Here is a 27,456-nt window from a genome sequence, read left to right on the forward strand (position 1 = left end):
GAACGTCTTTTTCTATCATAATACTTGTTATCTACAAATCAAGGGTACAGCTATGGAGGCTTCATTTGCTCCTATATATGCAGATATATATATGGCATATATGGAAGAGCAAATGATTTATGATTGTTCCCATAATCAGTACCTTGACCAAACAGATATTTGGAAAAGATATTTAGATGACTGCTGGATGGTATGGAGATCAGATGTGGAACACCTGATTGATTTTGTGGAATATCTACATGAAAATAAATGGGGAATTGAATTTACGGTGAACCATCATAAAGATAGTATTACTTTCTTGGATGTATTGATAACTAGAGCTTCAGAGAATACTGTGATAACGGAAGTTTTTCGTAAGTTCCTAGAGTATAATTCCCTTCTCCATGCCTCCAGCTTTCATCCCCCCCCATATATGCAGAAATATTCCTAAATCGCAATATATTAGGGTGAAACACATCTGCTCAGAGAACGATACCTATCTGCATTACAGGGATGACCTAACCAAGAGATTCAAGGAGAGGGGTTACAGAGCAGGACATATTATTGCAGGCTAGAAATACTGTCAATGGTATGGCTAGGGAAGCACTCTTACAATAGCATGACAAGCAGGGTAGAACTAAAGGCCATCTCAGGCTAGTGACTACTTATGGTAGAAATGTTGGGGTACTTATTGACAGTGTACAATCTAACTGGAACATCCTTAAGGCAGACAACAGGCTTTCCAAACTACTGGGAGCAGATTGTCTTTCTTTTTTCCTTCAGAAATGGGAGAAATTTGGTGTCCTTCTTTAACCACTACAAACAAGGTGTATATAAACCTAAGGAATGGTTGCAGAGTACCATTGAGGGGCAAGTTGTCAAAGGTAGTTATTCATGTGGTCACTGTACACATTGCAGCAGAGTATTACAAACGAGTAGTTTCACTAGTAAAAATTCCAGTATAGTATATGATATTTCCTTCTTTGCGAACTGCAGCTCAGATTGGGTTATTTATCTGGCTACTTGCCAGTGGTCTGCTTTCTATATAGGTCAAATGTCTAGAGCATTTAAATACAGAATTTCAGAACACCTTAGTGAAATTAAAAATAAAAAACATACAAATGCTTCATATAAACATACTGAAATTCACCAAAAAGCATCTTTTCACTTCATGATTATTGACAGAATCTTGGATATGAAATATAATAAATCTGGATGGCATGAGGTACTTAATTCCAAAGAGAGAAAATGGATTATTAAACTGGGAGGGCTTTTTGCCCCAGGACTAAATGAACACCTCTAATTGGTTTATGAGCTAGTGACACAGTATATAAATGTATGAGTTTTATTGTGTCTTTACACTGATGAAGGCTCAGTTAATTATAAGCCGAAACCGGTTTGTAACTTTTGTATATTGATGTCTTGACTAAAGTGAAATAATATACATTTTATGGCTTCAGCTATCTGCTGGTTGTTTTTTTTTTGTTTTAAGTTGGTATTTTGAGACCTTGCAGATGCCTTACTTGTAGGAATCCATTTTGGACTTACTTCAATGTGTACCCTTCCGTGTACACATCTCAGTACCTTCATGAATTCAGCCTGTGTTTTATGGCATTTTGTTTATTCTGATTACATTTTGTGAGTAGTGAAGATAAAAACATTCAGTATATATATATATATATATATATATATATATATATATATATATATATATATATATATATATATATAAAAATATGAGAATCCACAAATGTACTGTTTGGCAGTCAAAGTTATGCACTTGGATAAAATGTATAAAAAACAAAAAGACAAAACTAAGGCAATCACCAGGCTGACTTTCATAAAACTCTTCTTTAATAAAAAGTAAAAAATAAAAACTTAAAATGGTAGGATAAGTGCTTTCGGGTTAAACCCTTTTTCAGCTCTGCCATTAGAAGGTAAAATGAAACATTTGTAGTTGAAACTAACAAATCAAAGGTGCTCCTTTCAGCCACTACCTTTTATTTATCCAGTCAGTGTCTTCCACATGAATATACATCTCTTCAGTGTGGAAAGGTTCACACTCAAATCAAATATCCAATAAGATTGTGATTTTGTTATCCAGCTAATTGCATAATGTTATATCAGACTTAGCAATAAAATAGCTGCTTTCAAACACAGCTTATTAGTTGACCAATCAGTGTCTTCTGGATGAATCTACACTTCTTCAATGTGGATAGGTCCAGACTAAAGTAAAAAAATCATTAGACTTAAGGTCATGAGTGGAAATAGTAAAAGTAATAAAGATCTAAATAATAAAAAATAAATAGCCCAAAACTTTTTAAAATGTCTGCAGTAGATATTCTTCTTCCAAATGATCTTTAATCCTGCTTTCCTCCTTATTAGAATAATACCTACAATTGTGCTGCGGTAGCGTTGTCACCTCACAGTAAGACGTCGTCCTGTTCGATTCTCAGCTAGAGCGTCTTCTGTGTGGAGACATGCGTGAATGGGCGTACCTTCGTTGAAGGTTTTGGGTCAGGGCCGGCAACACGGCATGTAAAAATCTACTGCCAATCATTAGCGGACCGGAGTTCCACTGTGGCGACCCCTAACTGGGAAAAGCCGAAAGATACAGCAACCTACAATTGCTAGCTTCATTTTCCAACTAATATTACATCTCCAGCCACTTCTTGAGACTAATCTCTGCCTTCCTCAGATTAGAAGACTTCTTTACATTTCTTCTTTTGCCAGTGCCAGACCCGCTTAATACCAACAGGTTGTCTTTTTATAGATTTGTAATACACTTGTTGAACTCTAATTCCTCTGTAACCTTTTCAGCCTTAGAAACTTACACTATAACTATCTGTTGTGTGTACCTTCAGTGTCACAATATACTCTGTATTAAAGTGTAATATGTGTAGTGACATGTTTAGGCATCTTCATCTGAACTGTGTTTGTCTTTTTATTTATATTAAATAATGTTGCTATATAGCTGCACTTTATTGTAGACCTACTGCTTCATATTTTTAACTATGTTGATGTCAAAATGGTAATGTCTACAAGATGTTTGTTTGTAGGCCATTAGTAACCAGACTTGTAACCTATGTAGCCCTACAAATGGTTCACAGCTATTGCCATATGTTGCCCAGACCTTCAATGCCATAATTTAATATATACCATGCTGCATATGAAAACTAATTTCTTATTTTATTTGCATATTTTTTTCTGAAAGAGTTTATTAAAATGTTGATTTTTTTTTTTCCCCTTAGGTCTTCTTTGACATGAGCTCTGCTCAACGGGATCTTCCAGGCTTACAAATATAATTATAGTGTTTTTCCCTTTGAGTGTCATGCTGAATGACATAGACTAACATGGTATCAGTAGTTTGAAGTGTACCATTTGGATTGAACCTCAACTATTTTTTTATACTAGGTTATGATTTCTGCAATTTTGGTTTTAGGCAGACATACAAAGACACGTGACCTATTTTTCTCCCCCTCAGGCAGCTCTATCAATGTCCAAACGTCCCAGATGAGCATCAAGGTATCTTCTTCTTGTGATATTTATGATGTCTCTATTAGCCAATATGAGAGAAATAATATTTTCTGTATTCCTGCCTCATGCAGGAACTGGTATTAAAGCAGTGTATCTGCATTGGCAACTATGATGAAAGGTTCATATTGTCCAAACGTTATGGCAGCATACATTGTATTATTTATGTTGGTCCAGTGGAAGGAACCACTTTATATTTCAAAAACAGTAAAATTCAGATGTAATTTGTATTCTCACAACTTCTGTGTTTTCCGATAGTTTGGCAAATATTTCCAAAATAACATTTAGCTGAATAAGAGCACTGCAGTCTGTACTTTATGTTTCAGTAGTGATTTCATACAGAGACTTTGAAGTTTCCTTTTTCGGTTGTTGTACATATTTTGTTTAGCTCTGAAAAATGAGAATTGTCACATACATAAAAGTCATCATCGTCATCATCCTCCCCCTTGACCAATGAAGTGCAGTCTCCGATAATAAGTTAAGAAAATGTTGAAATGTGTAACGTGCTGCACATTCTGAACTTAAAATTCACTGATACAAAGCCTGTTTTAGACACTTTGGGTTCTGCCTGCTGTATCCAGCCTGAGCAACTTTATGAATCTCCTAGATAAGCCCTAACATGTATGCATGCTGCTGACAGATGATCCAGAACTACAGTAATGCACTCCTTGGTATTTCTTGCCATCAGTATCATATTAAATGTTTAACCAGTACTATTACTGTGCAATTTTCCTTCCAAAATCCTAGTTGAAAAGTTTTCAAAGAATTCTGTAACTCTGCTTTAGTATAGTCACTGCCTTTTGCAAACGTTGTTCTTAAAATAACATTAATGATGCTGATATGTGGGTGTTAAGGCAGAAGGGTTCCATTTGTCTTTCCTTTTTTGAATTTTTTTTTCAGCATATACAGGGCTAATTATATATCTGGATGTTTCTACTTTCTCTGAAAGAATAAAGCACTATGTCTGTTAGAGGAGGAAAGGTGGGTTAGAGCATGTTATAGTTTTGTTACTCTGCCGAATTGTGATGCAGTTCATTTACTTGTTACAGTCATTTCAAAAGTGCTCAGTTATCATTCACTATTTCCATTTTTTCTTAAAATTAAGAATGTGGGGCAGCCATTTATATATCATGGTTCATATTAGGAAAACATGCATTAGTTATGCAGCAGGACCTTGAACTGATGAAGAGCCATAGCCAACAAAATTGGGAAACTGACTTCAAGCTTTATCTATATGCCATGATTCATATTTAAGAACTTGTTCTATTTCTCATCAAAAGTCCTTCTGATTGCTGGCCCCAGCAATGCCGGAGTTAGTCCAGGATGTCTGGTAGACCTGGTGTGGAAGTGGGGCACTGAGGGCTGATCAGTAATAATGAAGTCCGAGGGGACAAAAAATGTCCTTCTGATACTCTAGAGTTCCATATTTAATAGAAAAATGGGCAAAACCATGTGAAGTGGCATGCTGATCAGAGTGAAGCTTTCATACATGAGTCTGTAGTGATGTTATGACCTATTAGTGAAACATTTTGCTTACCTGTGAAATAACCATTTGAAACACTGATTTTAGCAGAAAGGGCGTGTTTATGGTAAGAGCAAATTGTATCTTCCTTACCAGCTTTCAAGTTGAGCTCATCATCCCTTACAGCCGTATAATCATACAAAGCCTTGCATGTACCAATATTTGATTCACTTGTCCCTGTATGGAAAGAATACCATATCTGATTAGCATGCAAGAACTGATGACAGTCTAAACAGTAAATATATCAAACACTTCTACAAATGCAGGCAAAATTACATTTTGAATTATGCTTATTATATAAATATACTGTTGGAGGTACCAAGAGTGGACACTTGCATAAGTTACTGATTCCTTTTTTTTTTTCTTTCTTTCAACAGATTTAGCTGTGGATCTGCATGTAACTGTTACATGCCATATACAAAAGCAGCATTTGAACTAAGTTACTCATACTACCATGCTGTTTGCTGCATAGACAAGACAGAGTTATCTCTGTGATCAAAATCTAAGTCTACAGGCAACCCCATAGTGCAGAAGAATAAAGTCCTTACTATATGCCAGACAACCGATGTTTAGCTAGCAGTAACAGTGGTAAAGGTGCTGTACAAGAGAGGATGGGAGTGAGCAGCTAATGGCAGCTTATCCATCCCTGAGGGGGAGCGGCAGCCTAAGTTCACTCAATAGCAGCACTGAGAGCCTTGTTGCAACAATTGTGGAGCTCATAAGGCTGCTGCAGGATGGTGGGGGATGGTACACACTCCTGGCAGCAGTGTGATGCTTCACCAGTGTCCTTGAGCTGCTTCTGTTTCCAGATGTGGGTCAGGTTGAGCCTGGGAGAAGCTGTGGCAGATCTTGTAGAGATGATGTATAAGGAAAGGAGCTGGTAGCAGTTGATGAGCAGCTATGGAGAGAAAAAAAATAAACCTACAATCAGCAGGAGCAAGTATGAGAAGCTACTGGTACGTTTGATGACCACATTAGCAGCTATTGATCGGAACTTGTTGAGAACATGTCAGATCGGTGAAGTTAGTTTTGCCGAATGTAAAATCTGCAAGTGCTGTTCAGCAAATCTAACTTTGCCAGCAGAGGAGTTTACCCTTTTCTTTGCTGTTGTGTGACCTCAGATTTGCTATATATAAGTTTGGGGGGGGGGTGTCCCCCACATGCCCCCCCCTGAAAAAATGTTTTGTTATGTTCATCAAAGGTAGTTTCAGCAGGACGTTTTCAGACTTTTTACTGTTGCTAAAACTACCTTTGGTGAGTCGACATGATTCTGAACTTTTTTCAGTCGTATTAAATGATAAAAAATAAAACTGAAATTACATTTTTTGGAGAGCTCATGTTCAATGAACTGTTACGTTTTTCCCACTGATGCATTGTCACTCAGTTTTAGACTTTACATGATTTTGGAGAGCTAGCCATAGAAGTCAGTCCTTTTTTTTGTAAATATGTGAATAATCCTCTTTTAAGTTAATCTAAAGGAAGGAACATGAAATTATGATGTGAGTTCAGAAAAAGAAATAAAGAAAGAGGAGAGAAGAAATACAATACAGTGCAATACAATACAGTAAAATAATTTTGAGTTCAAAGTCCATAAAAATGTATGTGTACTGATTCTAGAAGGATCAAAGAGAGAAATAAGGAAGAGGAACCTGAAAAAAAGGATTGTTAGGAACTCCATTTAGACCAGAATGCACTATCTATATACATGTGTGATCAGCTTTCATCTTGAAAGAAAAAAAAAAAACAGACCAAGACACAGGAATGTTAAATGAGAAGTATATATGATTCTTTACAAATTTACTTGGCTATTTCAACAAAAGAGAGTCAGTCAGAAAAGAATATCTAAAAGAAGCTGTGGATATGTGGATCAAGTTAATTTCAATAAGAAAATTATTATGGCAAAAGGGGGTAAGATCTTATTCAATCTTTCCCTGACCTTTAAAATGGGAAGCAAGAATTGAAAAACAATTCAGATAATTTAAGCTAATGTATTAGAAAAACTAGATCTCACCACACAAACCTTCAATAACTGATATAGCATAAATCAGTATAAAAATATGTCTTAAACATTTCGGGTCAAGGAATTACCTGATTAAAGTTTTAGTAAAGCATGACAAATAAAAATGTCATGAACAACATCTCAAGAGTAAATAACACATTGTCTGATATAAAAGTGAAAAGTCATCAACTAGTTTTACTAACAACTAAAACAGCGTCTTCTGTGTGGAGGCATGTGTGAATGGGTGTGCCTTCGTTGAAGGTTGTGCGTCAGGGCTGGTAACTCGGCACGTAAAAATCCACTACCAAACATTAGTGGACCGGAGTTCCGCTGTGGCGACCCCTAACCGGGATAAGCTGAAAGACACAGCAACAACAACTAACAACTAAAACAGTGGTGAGCTAGGAGAGGGAGAAGATTAATGTATAGTGGTCTTTAAAACAGCATTAAAAACCTACTTTTTAAACAATCCAAGTTGTACCTGTGGACTACAGCGTAAACCCAAACCCTCCTTAACTTCAATAACATAAACCTCTCAACCCCATCGGATACCTCAGCGTCAAGCAGTATGACACACTCGTCTAATTTCTAGATTTTATAATATATATTAAACTATACTAGGGTCATAGATTACTTTCATGTGAATTGAATAAATGTAAATAAGTGTTCTGTAATTAGGATGTTTATATGTTAGTACCCCTTTGCATATCTTCAATGTTTTCACTGTTTCTGTCTCAGTTTCTCTTACATACTAATAACTAATTATCTTATAACAGTGGCTCTTTTTGTACTGCTTCTGTACTGCATACTCTATATATTAATAACCGTGTTAACATTTTATGTCTGTGGAGCTTTTCTCCCCGTGCCTCCACTGAAAATGGGACTTTCCCGGTCAACAAATGTCAATAAATAAATAAACAAATAAATAAATAATGCATAAGATCATGACCACCATTATCAGTGGACTGGAATGCTATTGGGAAGATGTGTATCAGCTGAATCATGCAAGAGTGACCCTTCACCAACAAAGAGTGGATGTTTATATCATTGGCATCTTCACAACAAACCTGAGTGACCAAGGAATGTTTAAAAATCATTTTGCCCTGAATTTTGCAACAGCATGAGTGTGGAATATAGAGAAAGTAAAAATCTGTAGTGGTCTTCAATTAATAGTTGCTGGATTCCAGTGGCAGAGACTTGATTCTTTAGGAAGAGGGACTGTTTCAGAGTATACTAAGGTGGTGGCAGTTCCTACGGGACTGAATATCTAAGAATATATGTTTGGCTATCTGAGGGTTTATGTGAACTGAGTAGAGACATTTTGTACCTGGGGTCTCCTAAGAGCTTGCACTATGCTAAAGAAATAAGTGGGACAACAAAAGTTTCTGAGGCCCTTAAAAGTAAAGTCTCTGTAGTTGGGTCATACAAGGATGCTATGTAATGCTTTGCAGTAATAGAACAGTTGAGTTCTTAAAGTTCCAAAAACTGTGAAAACTTGATTATAAAGCAGCTCACTGACCAAAGCAGAATGCCGGGCATCTACTGACCCATAAGGTAAAATAACTTTTATAGTTTGTCTCCCTATTTATATTTGGGCAATGTGAAATTTGATGACTGATTTAATAAGGGCATAACTGAACAACTATATATGATAATTATTACCGAGTCCAATGTGCTTATATGGGAAATAGAAACCACTGCAATTTAAAAAATGACAAACTGTAACTTCATCAGATAAACCATCACTTCCAGTTATTGTGTGCACATGGAGATGATGTATGATTAAAACAAATTTAAGGAATTACAACTTAAAAATGTGCAAATACATTTTTTCTACATGATTAAGATAAAAAGAACTAATTCCCTGTGTGATCAAATAAGCACAAGACACATATGAGGCAGTGACTCAACCCTAAGAAAATAAAGACATTCTATAAGAAGCAGAAACCCATGACCTGGAGTACATATATTAAATTGTTAAAGACAAAATGTAGGTATGGTACCAGTAATAAAGTGTTAATACTGGAAAATAATGATACATTAAGTAAAATGAAAATAAGTTTAGGAGGAATGCCAGAAGCAATATATTAAGCAACCTCGTCTACAATAAATATTGGAATCTTTGTCAGTGGGCAGTCACTACAAGCTATGAATTCAGTCAAAGAAAAAAAAAAAAACAAGAAAATATCAGAGTAGTCTTTGGACAGATAATTACAGATAATGAATCATAAAGAGTTTGTCTTTTAAAAAAATCCATAACAGATACTAAGAATTAATAACTTGTAAGAGGTGGTCCCTTCATGATATTGAAAAAAAAGTTTTCCATCAACTGCAGTATATTACCTCTAAGTCAGAGAAGATGGAAGTTACTGTATGCAAAGTTAGTGATCTGTCAGTTAAGTGTGATTGACTTGAGTCTTTAATCTGAAAACAAACCAAAATATAGGAATCTCAAAGGAGAAGTATGATTCTTTGCAAATGCTGCTGGATATTTCAAAAGAAAGTCAGATGATCATTCAAACCTTGCCATTTCTCTCCCTCTCTCTTCATCTACTCTTGCTACTTACAACTTCCTTACTGTTCAATTCCTACTTATTCCTACTGTTCTTCTCAGCTTTCCTCTTTACTCTGCCCCCTTCATTCGCTGCCTATACCCTTTCCCACAATTTAAAACATTTATCAAAAATTTGAATTACTTAAAGTGAAAGCATATACTGACAATTCTCCAGCTTACCTCAGTTTACCATAATACCTGTTTTGTGTACATGTTTATTAATTTCAATGTTAACTCATAGCCTATACATGCTTATATTGTATAACCATGTCTTCTATGTATGTTTGGAATTTAGTGGCTGTAGCTTTTCTTTGTTCCTTCAATATTTCCTGGGCTGTGGCCAAAATGGGTCTATCTGGACTTAATCCATTACAAGGTTAACAATCTTAAATAAATAAAAAATAAATGACATAAAATAAAGTTCACTCAGCCTAATAGACAGTTTTGGTACGTTATGCTGCTACATTTACTTGCAAGGGCCTTTAAGCTGGAAAATTTTCTCGGAAGTAGGGTTACCACCTTTTCAAATGCTCAAAGTGGGACATTTTTTGTAGAAATGTCAGATTTTGCAGGACAAAACATACCCATGACCAGTACAAAGGATAGAACTTCACCTTTTTGCCAAAATAAAAGCTTATTCGTGTAGCATTTTAGTTGCTTATGCTATTTCATATAACATTTAGGTGTTTCAGATAAAAAATAACTGTTTTATGAAACTATTAAAGAAAACTTAGGAAATATTTTCATCCTAAAATCTCAGGACATCTGCCATTTTTTCAATTTTTTCGCAGGACACAACTGCCCAGAGAGGGACTGTCCCTCACAAAGTGGGACAGGTGGTAACCCTACTCAGAAGCAAGACATGAATGTGTGATAATCCTGAGAGAGTCCAAGATATTGAGATGCTGCCCTTCAATGTTAACAGTCTGAGTTAATAACACATTTCACTGATGGTACTGGTCTCCACCAAAGATACCACAGTCAGCAGTAGTGCTGTCTGATATCAGAACTCAGATTAAGGCAGTTCTCCTTCAGGTTTGTTTTCCTCTTCTACAGATCAAGCTAAACAACTTTTATTTGAGAGCTTAGCCAGCTCTGATGATGGAAAGAAATAAAGCCCTGACTATGGCTCAGGTAACCAAAGTTCAATTAACAACTCAGGAGCTTGATGGAACAGGCAAGGTATATGGTAGTGCCCATTCCTGTCAGGGAGGGGATGGAGTCATTCACAAGCTGTAGCAATCCTTCAGAAGAAGGAGGTGGGCTTGTCACACACCAAGCCATCAATGGTCGGTAAAGGCTCCCTACCAAGTTCATGGGAGCATGCACTTGTATAAGGGGAAGACATTGTTTGTAGAAGTGAAAGATCATCAAACAGAGCTAAAACAAAGAATAGTTGAAGGAGAAACATGAGCCAGAAGAAAAACTTAATTTTTTGAATCCCTAACAAAAGGGATGGGAATCAAGACTTGGAAATATTCAGAAAATGTATACAAAATAGTTAGAGCTACCCAAAGATTACAATGTCCCATTAAACAGACCTCACAAATATGAAGCCAAAGGGGCATCTCTTCAGGACTGACTGTAATAAAAGTTAACATCTGCAAGGACAAAATCAGATTCCTAACAGCAATGAAGAACACAATTATGTAAATTGGATGAAGGCACTATCTCAGTTGCAGATGATTTTCCTAAAGAAGAGGTGATTAAAAAAAAAATTCACATCAACAAGACAATTGGTATGGAAAAACAGGGTAAAATCTTATTTCATCTTTCCAGTCATGCTAGAAGTGATATAGCACAATGTGACATTAAAAACTGAAAACTGCCAGTGATCAAACAAAGGTGAATGTAATATGTTACAATGATGATGTGATAGTTCCTTGAATGAATGTATAAGGGTGGATTTTTTTGTCTTAAATCTTAAATGTTTGGACATCTATCAATATGTTCTTCTCCATGCTTTAAAGATTCTTATGCTGGGGGGCATGGCTTGGATGGCAAGCTGAAAGCAGCATAGTTCTTGAACTCTGCTGTCTTCATTTTTTCCTGACAGGATTTTTTATTTAATTTCACCAACAAGGTCCTGAAACTACTAAAATCATATTCTGGAAGTCGTAAGCTACAACTTGGTGTAATTTGTAAGCTAATTTTTTTTATATTTTCCTATCAAACTTTCATATAGAAGGAACATTGAAACCACATTCACAAAGGAAGATGAGCAGCTCCAAGTTTTCTCAGCAAAAAACTCCAATGAAGAAAGAAATACAAGCAGTTCTTACTGCAGTTCAAGACTTGGTGGGTAAAATAGACAAATTAAACTTAAAAGTGGACAATATAAAAGAAGATACCACCAAACAAATAACCTTATTAAATGAAGTCCTTAAACAACACACTGTCCAGATTGATGGTTTGAAAGATTCTGTAACATACATAGACTACAGGTTAACAGAAAGAGAGAAAAACATAGACTTTCTTCTTCAAGAAAACACCAAACTCATTAAAAAGATAGACAACATTAAGAATAGAACCAAGAGAAACAATAAAGAATCTATGGCATCCTGGAGCAGATGGAGGGGGACAATATGATTAATTTCCTGACTTCTTGGATTCCTAAAATCATAAACCTACCTGAAGCAGTACCCTGTGGGATAGAAAGGGCACACAGGTCTTTGACTACAACTTCTGTATCCAGTGAAAACAACCATCCAAGATCTATTATTGTAAAATTTATCTCCACTCAAGACAAAGATCTTGTTTTGAGAACTGGTTGGTCCTTGCTCCAATAAAAATAGGTGACCAAAGTATCAGGTCCGACAATTACTTTTCGCCTCTTGTAATGTCCAAAAGAAGAGCATGTGTCCCTCTAATAAAATCATTACAAAAGGAAGGAATCAAAGCGGAACTCATATTCCCAGCAAGAATAAGACTATCCCTGCCAGAAGGAAAGAAAACTTTTGACTCTCAGCATCCACATTTGTCCAAAAAAGAACATTTTAAGTCATCCTGAACCCATGGATTCTTCAATGTACTTAAAAAGACAAGCTTCAAAAAATGAGTGGACTATTAAAGAAAAAAAAAAGAAACCCAGAGACAAATGGTTATACATAACATCACATTTCATGAAAGTTTTTGTTTTCTCCCTTCTATGGAATCATACACAGAAGGTAATGTAACTTATTTTCTCTCCTATTATCTTTTCCACAACAATGCTAACTTTATAAATAATATATAGTACTCAAAATTTACGTAAATCAATCTTATCAAACTGCAAACTACTATTTTATACTTTTATCTCTTTATATACATGATGTAGCACTGGTGAAAAGGTATAAAATCACTCACTCATTTCATATATTTATATATATTTCTTTTATATCCTATACTCATTTCTTCATGTATGTGCCTTCACTTTTTGTTTTAGTCCTAGTGTCATAGTATTTAATCACTGCAGGAGAGAGAAATGCTTACTGTGTTACTTTTAAGTATTTAAAAAGAAAGTGGTGACATTTTATTATTATATATACATTTACTATTTAAATAAACTTCTGTAATGTGGTCCATTTAGCTAATAGATCTTATAGCTGTGTACGGATGGTTATTTGGAGCATTTATTTTAAATATTCATCATTTTACAATTTATACTTAAAAGCTTCACTTCTCACCTACTTACTTTTTTGATGGAATTTTGACAACTTTTGGGACAAGCTCGAGCTTCTAAAGGTTTCAGTTAGCTCCCAGACTCATGAGACACAATCTGTGATGCCTTTTAGGAAGTAGGGGTGACCTTCTAACCTGTTTCTCTTCTCTAACAACCAGTCAGATTCAAGAATGATAGTTTAAACTGTGTTTTCATTCATTAAGAAATTATTTTTATCTAAAAAGTCTTATAAGCATATGTTTTACTGTAAATAGTGATGTATTTAATCTGAATTACATTTATATTTAAATAAGAATTACAAATATGTTTCTGACAGTGACAGTTTTAAATAAATCTTTTTTCCTGTCTGCTTTAATGACATTATAGTACTGTATTTATTCATAGTAACAAATAATTATTAGGATTAACCAAGTTATCTTAGTTAGTCTCTTTAGATAAAAAATAAATTGTATACAGCGTCATGTTCTTAGTTCATCCATATGTGGTATATTAAATCAAAAATTTCCTTTTGTATGTTTTAATGTACATATATATACATAGGCAGATGTGATACCATGCCAAAAGCTGGATGAAAATTCTAGGTTTTATTAATGTGTGGATAGTATGGAATGTAGGAGTAAGTACACTTATTATGGCAGGAAATGTTAAGATTTAAAAGAAATTACATATGTCTAATTTCTGTAAAAGTTATAGGTTCACATATTTTACTTAAATTGCAACACAGTCACGTTTCTGGCCACTAAAAGTTTTTTTAAACTTAAACAAGTATCCTTTAACAGTCCTTTACAAGAGCTCCTATAAGGTCTGCTAGTCTAAATAATAACAAAACACTTGAAAGCAATAAAAAAATTAAAATAGTTTCTGCAAAAAATATATTGCAGTATGTATTGTCTTGTTACAAGATTTTATGAAAATGTTTCTATGTAAAATTATTTCTAAGTGGGACAACATATATAATAAACATTTAGAAGCTTATTATATGACTAAGACTTAAAAGAAGGTTGAGATAATTTTTGATCTGTTTAACATAAGGGATATAGAGAAAGTATAATAAATGAACATAATTAGGATGTTAAAAAGATGGATGTACGAATAAGTAAAAGTTGAAAAGCACTAGCAAACTGGATAAGGAAAATAAGACTAGGAATTATATAAACTATCTTTAAAATTAAGAAGGACAGATTATATCACGTAATTGTATAACACATATAACTACAAAAAAAGGAAGGCTGAGCAAGGGTGTCTTGTTGGTTAGAAGAGGTCCCTATGATACATTAAGAGCTTGAATTCCATACTTCTTCTCCTCAGGAGTTAGAGAATGTAGTAAAAGTCTTCTCTAAGGCAAAAAGGACATGACCTTATAGGACAACGTAGCAATTGAGATAAGGAAAACACAAGCTAGAGCCAGGAATATTTTTATGGTATACACATTTCCACCTTTGGTGTAAGCATTGTTAATAGTAGTTATGAAAAACATGTTTTGAGGTTAAAACTATGGGCATGTATCCAAATAATGGTAATTGGGAAAGAGTATTTTATCAAGATACACTAAAAATGAAGATGAGTTAGGCTGAAAGTACAAAAGACAATATCAATCATAAAAGGTGAAGAAAATTGAGTAGCATTTAATTTCTCTAAAGGTAAAGAGATGCATAGTGGGAGGAGGAGGAAAGTATGGAAATGTTGACTTTTGAGATATGCAATCTCTGTTTTTGAGCTGTGACTACTGCTAAATGTTGTTAGCTGAATATCTCTAATAGAAAAAGGGGCAGCCAACAAGGAACATGAGCGCACCATGCATAAGGATAACATGATGAATGTAAGCTTGGCAATATGTTAATAAAACAGGAATAATAACAACAAACATGACCACCTAGTCTGCTTATGTAGGTTTATTGTATCTTTAAAAGTCTTTTGCTTCTAGAACTGTTAGAATTGGTTAGTTATATAAGGATACCAGAATGCACAATTTTATCAACAATGATACAAGGATAGATTGTTTTGTTAAAGAAAGAAAGGAAAACATGTAATGATTTAGCTCACTACAGACCAGTCAACATGCTAAGTTCAAATTATGAACTTAATAATAAAATTGATAAATATGAGAATAATTTAGTGTTTACAGTTGCTAATTCATGACCATCAGTATGGGGGTATACCCTTAATGGAACAGCACCTGCCAATATGTTACTTCAATCTACTAGTGTTTCCAAGGAAAAAAATAAAATTATCCGTTCTAAGCCATTATGCAATCAAAGCTTTTGACTATTTGAATATGCAGCTGATTAGTATAGTTATGGAATCCTATAGGATCCCTAAATAATATATTAACAGTACAAAACACCTACACAGGAGAACTCTGTCAGTGCTTACATAAAATGGATGGCATTTTTAATTTTTGAAACAATATTTGAAGGTAAACAATGTTGCCTATCATCTTCAACAATTTTTATTATTGCTATCAATCCCTTACTAACCAACATATTAAATCATAAGATATATTAAAACACATCATATTTTTTCAAATATGGACTATGCAGATGCCATTTTGATCATGGTAAGGAATTTTGAGTGAAATAAAGAGCTATTGAAAAATATTGGCAAGACAGAAAATTTAGATGATTACAAAGCTAATCTGGAAAACTGAAGAAGATTATAATCTTTTCTCATATTAGGCAGAATGACCACAAAGAAATGATTGTGGAAAAAAATGTAAATATAATTTTCCCTATCAGGAATGAGAAAACTCTGATTTTGAATTATGAGATTTTATATATATATATATATATATATATATATACATATATATATATATATATATATATAGATATATAGATATATATGAGACTAAAAGAATGAATTTAGAATTATCTTTCTTTAGTGGGAATAGTGACTATAATAAAGACATGCTTTTAGCCAGTGCCATAGTGCAGTGGGATAAAGTCTTGACTATGAGACTATGATGTAGGCAGGCTGGGTTCAGTTAGCAACTTGGGTGTCTGAGGCTTTGGCAGGTGTGGATGGCCATACATACATATCTTGGGGGTGGAAGAAGCAGAGGTAAGTATTGGTGGTACACAATGTGGTTACATTTTCCTGATGGAGGGAGGAAAATAACCATGTAACACTTTCTAAGGTGGGCAGTGTGGCTTGCTGATTTTATCTCCTTGCAGAAGTGAAGGGCAGATTGGTGAGGTCTAGCCACTGCATGTCACAGCCACAGGACACTACCATGGACACGTGGGTTGGGAGAAAAAGTAGGAAAATACCTATGAAGCAGTATGACTCTGGCCCAGGGCATTTTAATCTTCATGCTGGTACTGATCCTTACTAGAGTAAGTGCAGAGGATGTGAAGAGGGGTAGGAAGACTTGGAGAATGAGACACTGGAGTCTGCCGGTCCACTTCTGGGTAAAAATAATACAAGAAAAAGTAAATAAAGACATACTTAATCTGCTTAGTACTATTCTCAGTGTAACATTTAAACAAGCTGGCAAATATAACTGGCTCCAAAGTTTCAAAACAACTGTCAGGAAAGTCTTATAGTGGGGTGGTGTACCCTGAATCCATTGTAGTGTAGTAGTGAGATCAATTAAGGAACAAATTTTAAGACTTAATGACATTTTTAAATTATGCCAACAGAATGTTATCTAAACAGCAAAATTCAATAGATATGCAATCAAGATTATAAGGAAATCAGAGAAATCTTGAATACTGAAAGCCTCTGGCAGATAGAATGCTGCATTCAGCCTGAAAAAAAAACAGAATCCTAGCAATTAAATTGACATGTAATTTTGTGACCTGGGCTATAATAAGAAGGGGCAATATCTACCCATCGTAAAGTTCTTGTTTACATAATATATGAAGTTACCAATATTTTGGTTAAGTAAAGCTGAGCGGATAAAACATGGATACAATTCTTTTTTAATCATTTTTTCCTGACAAAGCTGTCTAAGACTAAAACTGTTTCCTTTAGCATACTTTCAAAGCTCAGCAATTTCCCCTAAATGCGGTATATTAACCAGATCAGACAACCTTCTGGAAAATGTCCAGCTCTTTAGCTTCTTGAAGTCTGGCTAAACATCTTCAAATAAAATAACCAACCATGTGCGACTCTTTTAAAAATGTTCAAGTATTGATCCCCAGAGGTTAGGCTAACAGTTGGTAATGGGATACTTATTTCTCAAAGTACATTTTACCCGTTTTAATAGTACATATTATCCCTTTTAATATTAATTTTCTGTAAGACCTGCAAGCTATGCATGTTGCTGATTAGAATTTGCCCCTTTATGCTCCTTTTACCAAGGTGTGAGCATCAGTCTGACTTTCTGCTCTGTGCCTTTCTGTTTGTCCTACAGTTTCATGACTACTGCTCCCTATATTTCAAGGTAATAGAATCCTCCCCTCAGTGGCACAAGCATAATAAACCATTTCCCTTCACAAGTTAAGACTGTAGTCTATCAGGATTAAAATGTAAGCTAGAAATTTTTAACTGACAAAGCCATGCTGCAAAGCCTGACCAAAAACAATCACATAATAGTATTATTACTCTGAAACTTGACACTTCTAACACAGTCTTGAACTAATGGAAACATGTCACCGTACCTGAAATCTCTGTGTTTCTGCTTTGCTTGTCTAATTGTCCCAGCACTTATTTGCCATCCTGGCAGTCCACCACATCAAAGGCTTTGCTACAGGTTGTAGGGCATTAGTGCAGTCTACAGTTTGCTTTCACTTTTACTTTCTGCTTCATTCATATCTTGTACCCCTTCTTTGTCAGCCTTCTCCAGTAAACTTCCTTTCATCTATTAAACATTAAGTTTTAGACCACTTCCACAAATCACGAGTGTGTTCTTATGGTACACAGGAGCTGTGCTGTCTAAACCTATGAGACCATTAAAAAGTAGTTTCTCCTGCTTCTCATTCACTTATACTGCTTAGGCACTTACTTAAACTTTCAGCAGGAGCTTTGTTGCACACTGTAGATCTTTACCAGTTGCCTAGATTTTAAATAATGAAAAACTTGAAAGCCTTTTCTAAAACCTTTTTATCTTATGAGCACCCATGAAGGTGCATCTCAGGTAATGTTTGCTGTTTAGTTTAGCTAATGCTTAAGCTTCTTTGAATACTTTACTGTGGGTGTTATGCAATAGCTATCATATTGTTTCTCTGCATTATTCATTTGTACTATATTTTTGCTATAGCTGTTGAATTGACGTATTTGTCTTTTGTTTGGTTTGGAGCCTAGGTTATGGCTGAAATGGATCTATCTTGAAATTGTCCACTTACCTGCTTGATAACCAAACAGACAACAAATAAATTATATATAACTGTATATATAAATAATTTATACTGAACTAGCCTCCTTGTATTATCAGTGTGTTTATTTTGTGCATATTATGTATACCAGAACTATTAGCCTACCTAACCTACCTGTTTCAATTAATCCTATAACTTTCAATTAACACAATGCTCAGTTACTGTTTTAGTTGTTTTTCTTGGTTAATAGGTCTCATTTTTGCAAATTCAAAATACTTTCTGGATATGACAATGTTTTATTGACTACTGTTTATGACACTTTATACTAGAATTTAAAACATTTAATTGTGACTATGCTTTCTTGACTACTGTTTACTATTCTTCAGACTTGAATGTAATATATTTAATTGTATTTGCCTACTGCAATATTTCAGTGGTAACTGTGTATGTTTTGTTATTAGATAAGTATGTGTTTTCACGTATTGCCCTGAGTCATGAGTGAAAAGGTTCTTTGACCAGGTCACCCACTAGGTAGACAGACTTAAATAAATATAAATATATAATGAATATATCTTTTAACTCAGTGCTGCTCTATCAGGATCTCGGCTCGTGTTCTGTATCAATAATTCAAATGCTATAGATTTCAACTTTCCATGTCTTACCAGTACTTTGTGCACTGTGGTCTCTCTGGTCATAGTCTTCTTCATCTGACGTGGCAGAAAACTCTAGTTCCTCTTCCCCATTGTCTCCTTCAGTGCTATTCCTGAGATTTAGACTCAGTTGTTTCATGCTGTTAGATACAGATCCATGCAGGTGCTGCTGAGAGCCTCTGGGGTAGTCTGCTTGACTTAAGGAGGTAGTAGATGTCATCAAGTTCATATTTTGTGGCAACCTTTTCATTTTCACAGGCCGTGATATCTGCACGGTACTGTGTTCACAATCCTGTTGTAGTGAAAAGAAAAAAGTAAATTATAGTGAGAACTGACCTAGGTTTTACACATTTCATATCATGGACAACTTCATCTATTACTTGCATCTCAGCTGCATCCTCTATATTCACTGATACGTGTGCTTTTCTGCATACACTTGTGTGTGGGTGCATATGGCTATAATGCTCTTTTTCTGATAGAAGGTAACACGATGGTTTAGAAGAACTATTCCCTTCCCCAATAACCATGCAGGGAAATGACTCAATCTAGCTGTCAGTCTACAGACCATTAGCATCTGTTTTAAACAAAATTATATGCACAGAATGGAAGGCTAATTATTTAATGCTGTCATGTTGCATATTCCTTTCTTTCGGATTCCACTCAGCAGTTCAAGTGATTAGGAAATCTTACATTTAAATCTAAACTGAAGCTGCTTGCCTTCTTTATGCACAGATTTTAAACTTAAATGCACTATGTGCATATCACGTTTACTTTAATTGCTGCAGTTTTACTCACTTGCAATATGCCAATAAGTTTAATATTGTCAAGTTTTAGGCATAAAAATTCTAAATTATGTTAACAGTGAAGCAAACACACAGGACAAGGGTATAGAACTTGAGGAGATAGTGGAGGGGACAAAAAAGATAAAGGATCTAAGGATCGATTATAAAGTCATCAAAGTTAAAATGTTTAAATATCAAGTTATATTCTTTTGGTCTTTTAAAAGCTTGATTGTCAAAAATCTGTATTTCTTATCACCCATAAAGTTATCTATTCATTTTATGAAATGTAGACCAAGGATTCCATTGTTTAAAAGGGAGTAATAGTGTTAGAAAAATATGTATTTGAACATATATATAAAGTGCTAGTTTAAAAGCAAATAGTATATAATGCATTTTATTCTATTAATAATATGGCAGTAAGAATGATTTTACATATAATTGCTTGAAGCTTTGGAACTGCAGTGTATTTGAACTCTGACCCTGGCAGTAGCCAGCTCAGCAAGCTTATGTTTTTCACTAATGATTATCTGCTGGGTCAGGAAATTAAATGTATAAAGCATTGAAAATCTACTTCTCCTTCCTCTGGGACAATTGGCCTTGTAAATGTTACCAAGATAAGACACAGCTGCTGAGAAAATGTTGCAAGAAGAACAAAAAAGTGTATTACAAGACTGAACCAACAATAGTATTTGAGCAGGCCTGAAACCTTGAAGGAGTAACATTTACAGAAAGACATTATAACTGACCAGGTGCTTTGCAAGGCTGTATTATTCCCAAGGGAAAGCTTTTTTAAAAATATAACATCAGCAATCCTTATGAATAGAATACTGTTAGTAAAAGTGATGTAGATGCCCTGTGACTAACCACGTCAGTAAGGTGGGCAAAACCTGAATGAAAATACTATAAAATATTCTGTACTTCCTGCATCATGTCAGACAAAACTCTGTACTTGTATGTTTTTTTGCCTCCTGGTGTACACTAGTAAATTTTTGCATCTGAGCCTCCTGTGTTGTTATCTTTGTTTTTATTTAACAGTTTGGTCCTTCTTGGATCGGAAACCTTCAGACAGCTACAGATCAGAGTGTACCGGTAGTCGAACACTGCGCAGGAGAAGCTACCGAAACGGTTCTTCTTGAAATACAAAGACCTCCGACTGAATTGTCGTTTTGAGAGGCTGGCCATTTTCTGATCTGCGGCCAAAGAGCGGTCTCGAACTGGTCGACTCAGGAGGCTCAGGTAGGAGCATATTTGCCTTTTTTCTGTTTTAGATCAGGGACTAGGTTACAGTAAATACTATTGTCAGAAGATTTGTTATACAGATCAGGGACAAAAGGAAATTACTGTATATTTTGTCAGGGATCAGGGAAACAGAATAAGGTAGGCAGTCATTCTAGATAAACTGTGTAAGGAACTGAAATACCACGTGGTGAAAAGGGTTACGTAACATTTTCTTTTAGTATGGGAAATCAGTGCACTAAAACATCGCGAGATCCGGTCCTAACTGAAGATGCAAAATATATGCAATTACAATGGGCTGATAAAGTAAGGTATTATACAAAATGGGTTAATAAATACAGATTTGATGGTAAATTAGATAAAATTTCATTAGTTAAACTTTTAAAACAACTTAAATCTGACGCAGAAGGTCAGGCAAAAAAACAACAACGATTAGGCATTCCTCAGGCACACAGGTGGATTGAGGAAGTAAACCAAAGGGAACAAAAAACTAAAAATGCTAAGACATTATTTTTAGATAAAGAGGATAATAATATAGTAATAGCAACGGCTCCTCCTCCCCCGCCCCCTCCGATGCCTTTTTCAGGATATGAAGCAGGAGGACAAGCTGGTCCACCTCCAAGTTATCCTGATGTCACAAGAATACTAAAACCATTTGTTAGAGATCCTATTAAAACTAGGTCCTGGACACGTAAAACACTTGGGGACACAGACTTGTATCAAATAGGGAGAAATACACTAGAGGAAAATGAAGAAGAAATCTGTCCACTAATCGAGGTACCAAATCCTCAGGCAGGACAGGAAGGGCAGGACCCAACTCTTCTAGTATACAGACCATGGACACCAGAAGATATTCGGAAAGCTACAGAGGGAATCTCTCATCCAAAAGTTAATTACACAAAGTTTTTACAAGATTTACAAGGTATGAGACTAAGTTACCACTTGAATGGGGAAGAAGTAGAAAAGGTAGTTAGACAAATTGTGGGTCCAGACTGGCACATGATTTGTGGCACCTGGAATCCTCGTAATGCAGAGCTTAAACCACTCCCACATAATGACGCAGAACTAGACAACAGAGTAAAAGGTCTTACAGACCGAATTTCTGAAAACTGGAAACCCAGAGCAGATTGGACTTGCATTAACCAATGCATACAACAAGAGAATGAAACTGTAGATGGGTATTATTGGAATGTTTCAATAACCATAGTGGTATGGCTATCCCTGAAAATCAGACACATGATACCTCGTATGAACAGCAACTGAAAAATGCGTTTTTGAAAGGTTGCATTGCACCTATCAGTAGCTTTATTACGAAGCATATGATAGATCATCGAACAAGTAGGCTACAAGTCTTACTTGAATATGCTAGACATGCTGAAAGACACTTTAATAGTAAAAAGAAAAAGAAGACACAAGTCTTCACTGCTGAAGACGGAGCTGAGATTTTTGTAGTACAGTCCGGTAAAAAGGGTAAGAAAAATACCCAGGGAAATAGACAATCTGACAAATGGTCAGAAGATTTTGAAGAAAGAAAAAAGAAAGGTGAGTGCTTTAAGTGCGGAAAGAAAGGACATTTAGCAAGGGATTGCAGGCTAAATAAAAAGGTGACTACAGAAAGTAAGGGTGATGAGGACTGACTATATGATAGTTATGAAAGTCAGAAATCATCAGGAAAGGCTAACAAACAAAGGACAAATGTAAATGTAGTAGAAGGAACAGAGGAAGTGCAAGCAGATGTAGAGGATGAAGAAAGTGAAATTTTAGATTTGGCATTACTGAGCTTGGAGCTCTATCTGGCAGACACAAAACCGGAAGTTACACTTCTGGTGGAGGGAAGGGAAGTACAATTCCTGTGTGACTCAGGAGCGTCACGGACTTTGATACAGTTACCAGAATATTCCGAATCACCTGATTATATATTAGTAAAAGCAGCAAACGGACAGCTATATAGGGAACCACTTTCCCATGATATAGCAATAACTGACCCTGTTTCAGGTATGACTCAGAAAAGTAAAATTGTAGTTTCTGCAAAATGTCCAGTAAACCTACTGGGAAGAGATCTTATGCAGATATTTGGCATAGCGGTAGTTCCCACTATGCAGGGTATGGAGGCACAAAGACAAATGGATACTTTTGTGGTGCGACCGGAGGGTGAGACTTTTTACTGGTACAGCCAAGACCTAGTTACGACTGGTCCAGGGGCAGTAACCGAGGAACTGATGAATGTAGCCATCAGTAAGGCCCCCTCCTCCCTTGACACTGACCAACAGCATTTGTTACATTGTACTCTATACTATTGTAGCATGCCAGGACCTGATAAAGAATATGAGCAAGAATTATTCAAAAATCCTGCTAACAGATTAGTATTATGGACCTTGTATTGGGATACTGAGGGAAACAGTGTGGTAAGCTGTTCATTACCTCAGGAATTCATGACACTGTACAAATCTAATCGACTACCACATGTCAGCTTGACGAAAAATAAGAATATGAAATGGGCAGACTTAGGAGAAAAAGTAACAAGATGGGAAAAACAAACTGATTTAGAATTATCAGAACAGGGAATACAAAAACAGAAATTGAATTGGCTAACACAGACATATCCAGCTGTACACTTACAAACTAGTGAAGACAGCTGATTAGCGTTCTTATTAGAAGAAGAAGAAAAAGCCTTGTGTGACATACCAAAGATTCTTTGGTCAACAGGCAAATCAGATGTAGGACTTATTCAAACAGCAGGACCAGTTACTATTACACCAAAATCAGCATTTAGACCACAGAAAAGGCAATACCCCTTGAGGAAAGATGCAGAGCAAGGAATCAAGCCTATAATAGCAGCATTACTCAAGGAAGGAGTACTGGTAGAATCTCTTGATTCACCATGTAATACCCCTCTATTTCCTGTTAAAAAAGCAAATGGGGAATGGCAGATGGTACAGGATTTACAAGCTGTAAACAATGCAATAATACCTAGAGCACCTACGGTGCCAGACCCACACACCTTGTTGAACGATTTAAAGCCGCAACAAAAATATTTTACTGTAGTAGACATAAGCAATGCTTTCTTTTCAATACCTATACATCCTGATAGCCAGTATTGGTTTGCATTTACATTTCAGGGTAAAAGATATACCTATACTCGGCTACCACAGGGATATTGTGAAAGTCCAACGATATTTGCACAAGAAATGGCAAGCAACCTGGCAGGGTTTACCCCACCAGGAGGTAGTCAGATTCTACTTTATGTAGATGACATTTTGCTAGCAGCCCCCACCCAGCATCAATGCAGGGAGGATACGATAGCATTATTGAAATTTTTGGCAGCACAGGGACATAAAGTAAACAAAAGTAAGTTACAACTTTGAAAAAAACAAGTCAGATACCTAGGATATGTAATATCCAATGAAGGTAGAATATTAGACGAAGACAGAAAAACAGCAATTTTACAAGCACCTAAACCAGCGACCAAGAAGGAAATGATGTCCTTCTTGGGAACAACTAATTTTTGTCGAAGCTGGATATCAAACTATGCTTTAGAATCTGCTCCACTGGCTGATTTAATATATAAAACACCAATGGCAGCACAAGATATATTACAATGGACACCTGAAGCAGAAACAGCTTTCTGCAGACTAAAACAATTGATAGCTTCTTCATTAGTTTTAGGACTTCCGAATTACCACAAAAGATTCTTTCAGACCGTAGATTGTAAACAGGGATACATGACGTCAGTTCTGACGCAACAGCATGGGGATAAGCAACGCCCCATAGCTTACTATTCATCACAGTTAGACCCAGTAGCACGGTCGTTGCCTCACTGTGTACAAGCAGTGGTCGCAGCTGCAATGGCAGTACAGGCTTCGGCCTCAGTGGTGTTATTCCACCCTCTCACATTGAGAGTGCCTCATGCAGTCGCGATAATTTTACTACAAGAAAAAATAGCATATCTATCTCCTGCTAGACATCTTTCATGTATGACCATACTGCTGAGCCAACCTCATATGGTAATTGAACGTTGTACAACATTAAACCCGTCAACATTATTTCCGACTCCTGTGGATGGCACACCGCACAGCTGCCTACAGGAAATTGAGCAAATAACTTTGCCCAGACAAGACCTCACTGATATGCCCTTGGATGATGCCGAGGTGACATTTTACATGGATGGCTCATGCAGAAGGGGTCCTACAGGGAAAAATCTAGTGGGGTATGCAGTGGTTACAGATACAGAGATCTTAGAAGCCCAACCTTTACAGCATAACCTATCTGCTCAAGCAGCAGAACTGATAGCCTTAACACGGGCTTGCACTCTAGCGAAAGATAAATGTGTGAACATATATAATGACAGTCAGTATGCTTTCTCTACAGTGCATGTTTTTGCGCAACAATGGAAAAATAGGGGAATGATAACATCTAATGGCAAACCGATTAATCATGCACAACTTATTTTGAACTTATTAGATTCTATTCAGTTACCTACTAAAGTAGCTATTTGTAAATGTTTAGCTCATACAAAACAACAGGATAGAATTTCAAAAGGAAATGCAAAAGCTGATGCAGCTGCAAAGCAAGCAGCCTCAGACTCAGAAACTTTACTTTTAACCGAGGAATTACAACCCTCTGAGATTTTAGATCTAGAAATGTTAAAAACAATGCAGACACTAACTACGAAAGCAGAGAAACAAAAATGGGAGAAACGAGGTGCAATCCTCAAAAATGGACTGTATGTCCCCAAAGAGAAAAAAACAATATTACCGTCTAATTTATTTAGATATGCAGCTTTGTTGAGCCATGGGCAGTGCCATGTCTCAACAGGGGGGATGGTACAGTTAGTAAATCGAATATTCCAAACATACGTTTTCATAAATTATACAAAAAAATTTTGTGCAGCATGTCATATTTGTAACAAACATCATGCGCAAGGGGCATTCAAACCCAAACAAGGGAGTTTTTCTACACCACCATATCCGTTCCATACTATTTGTATGGATTTCATAGAATTAAATAAATGTGAAGGGAAAAAATACTGTTTTGTAATTATAGATATGTTTTCCAAATGGGTAGAAGCGTTTCCAACTAAAAATCCGGATGCAGGAACCGTGGCAAAAGCCCTAGTAAAAGAAATAATTCCCAGATTTGGCATACCGGAAAGGATTTATAGTGACAATGGGGCACATTTTGTTAATCAGACGATTCACCAGCTTGGGAGATTCTTTGGAATCTCCTTAAAGAATCATTGTGCTTGCCACCCACAGTCTGCAGGACTGGTGGAAAGGTACAATGGAATTCTAAAAAACAAATTGAGGAAGCTAGTGAGTGAGACACAGAAAAACTGGATTTGCTGTTTGCCTTTGGCACTGCTGAGCATGAGAACAGTTCCAAATGTAAAGGGTTTGACTCCCTTTGAAATGATATTTGGAAGGGCATATTATGTGCCACAGTGGAAAGCTCTCATGCCTGCAGAACTAGAGGCTGACAGCTCATTAGCTAGCTACATGAGAAAACTGTTAACAAATAAAACTGTTTTGCAGTTGAACTCTTTTTCAGATAAAAGACAGACCGGACCGCTAGAAGCAGTGCTGACTCCGGGCACCTGGGTGTGGTTGAAGGTTACGAAGAGGAAGAATTGGGCGAGTCCAAAGTGGGAAGGACCGTACCAGGTACTGTTGGCAACGCCTACTGCAGTCAAAGTTGCTGAGAGGTTGTCCTGGGTCCATCTGACGCACTGTAAACCGGTAAATAATTTTCAACTTGATAAACATTTTGGGACTGATACACAACAAAGGCAGGATGGCCAAGAGCAAAACGAGTAAAAATACAGATCAATCCCAAAGATGTTGCTTAATCATCTTGTTGACTATGCATTTATTGACTATGATTGTGATGACCTTCCTTTTGTTGTGGTTTTTCCTACATGTAACCACACAAGTGAAAGTGGAGAGACATGATGAACTGTCTATAGACTGGCATCCAAACTTTAACACATACCTAGCTATGAAGCGTGTATATGTAGAGACTATGAACATTTCAAATTGCTGGGTTTGTACTGCTATACCAACAGCATATGGAGGACTGTTAATGTCCGCTGTCCCCTTGGGGATAAATGAGACTTGGGAAAATTTACTTTTTGATACAGGATCTGTAAGATCACAAGACAAAATTGCATTGTATTTGCCTATTACACAGAAGGGAATTGTATGTTTTTATAAGAATGATACACTTCAAGTGGGTTGGAGTAACTGTAATATAACCATATCTTATAAATGCTACATTAAAGTTAA

General features: G+C 36.0%; 1 protein-coding gene across 1 annotated transcript in view; it reads right to left on the reverse strand.

Annotated features, from left to right (window-relative positions):
* The window catches only part of NOSTRIN (nitric oxide synthase trafficking), a 702,548-nt gene that overhangs the window by 67,181 nt on the left and 607,911 nt on the right, over nt 1-27,456 (reverse strand). Inside the window, exons 14-15 of the mRNA XM_044075591.1 lie at nt 19,170-19,449; nt 5,129-5,212 (exon numbers count right to left, since the gene is read on the reverse strand). Of these exons, the coding sequence (XP_043931526.1) occupies nt 5,129-5,212; nt 19,170-19,449 (364 nt within the window). The remainder of the gene's footprint in view (nt 1-5,128; nt 5,213-19,169; nt 19,450-27,456) is intronic.

This window comes from Protopterus annectens, chromosome 6.part1 (genome assembly GCF_019279795.1).
Source record: "Protopterus annectens isolate FY-2018-M chromosome 6.part1, PAN1.0, whole genome shotgun sequence".
NCBI classification, from domain to species: Eukaryota; Metazoa; Chordata; order Ceratodontiformes; family Protopteridae; genus Protopterus; species Protopterus annectens.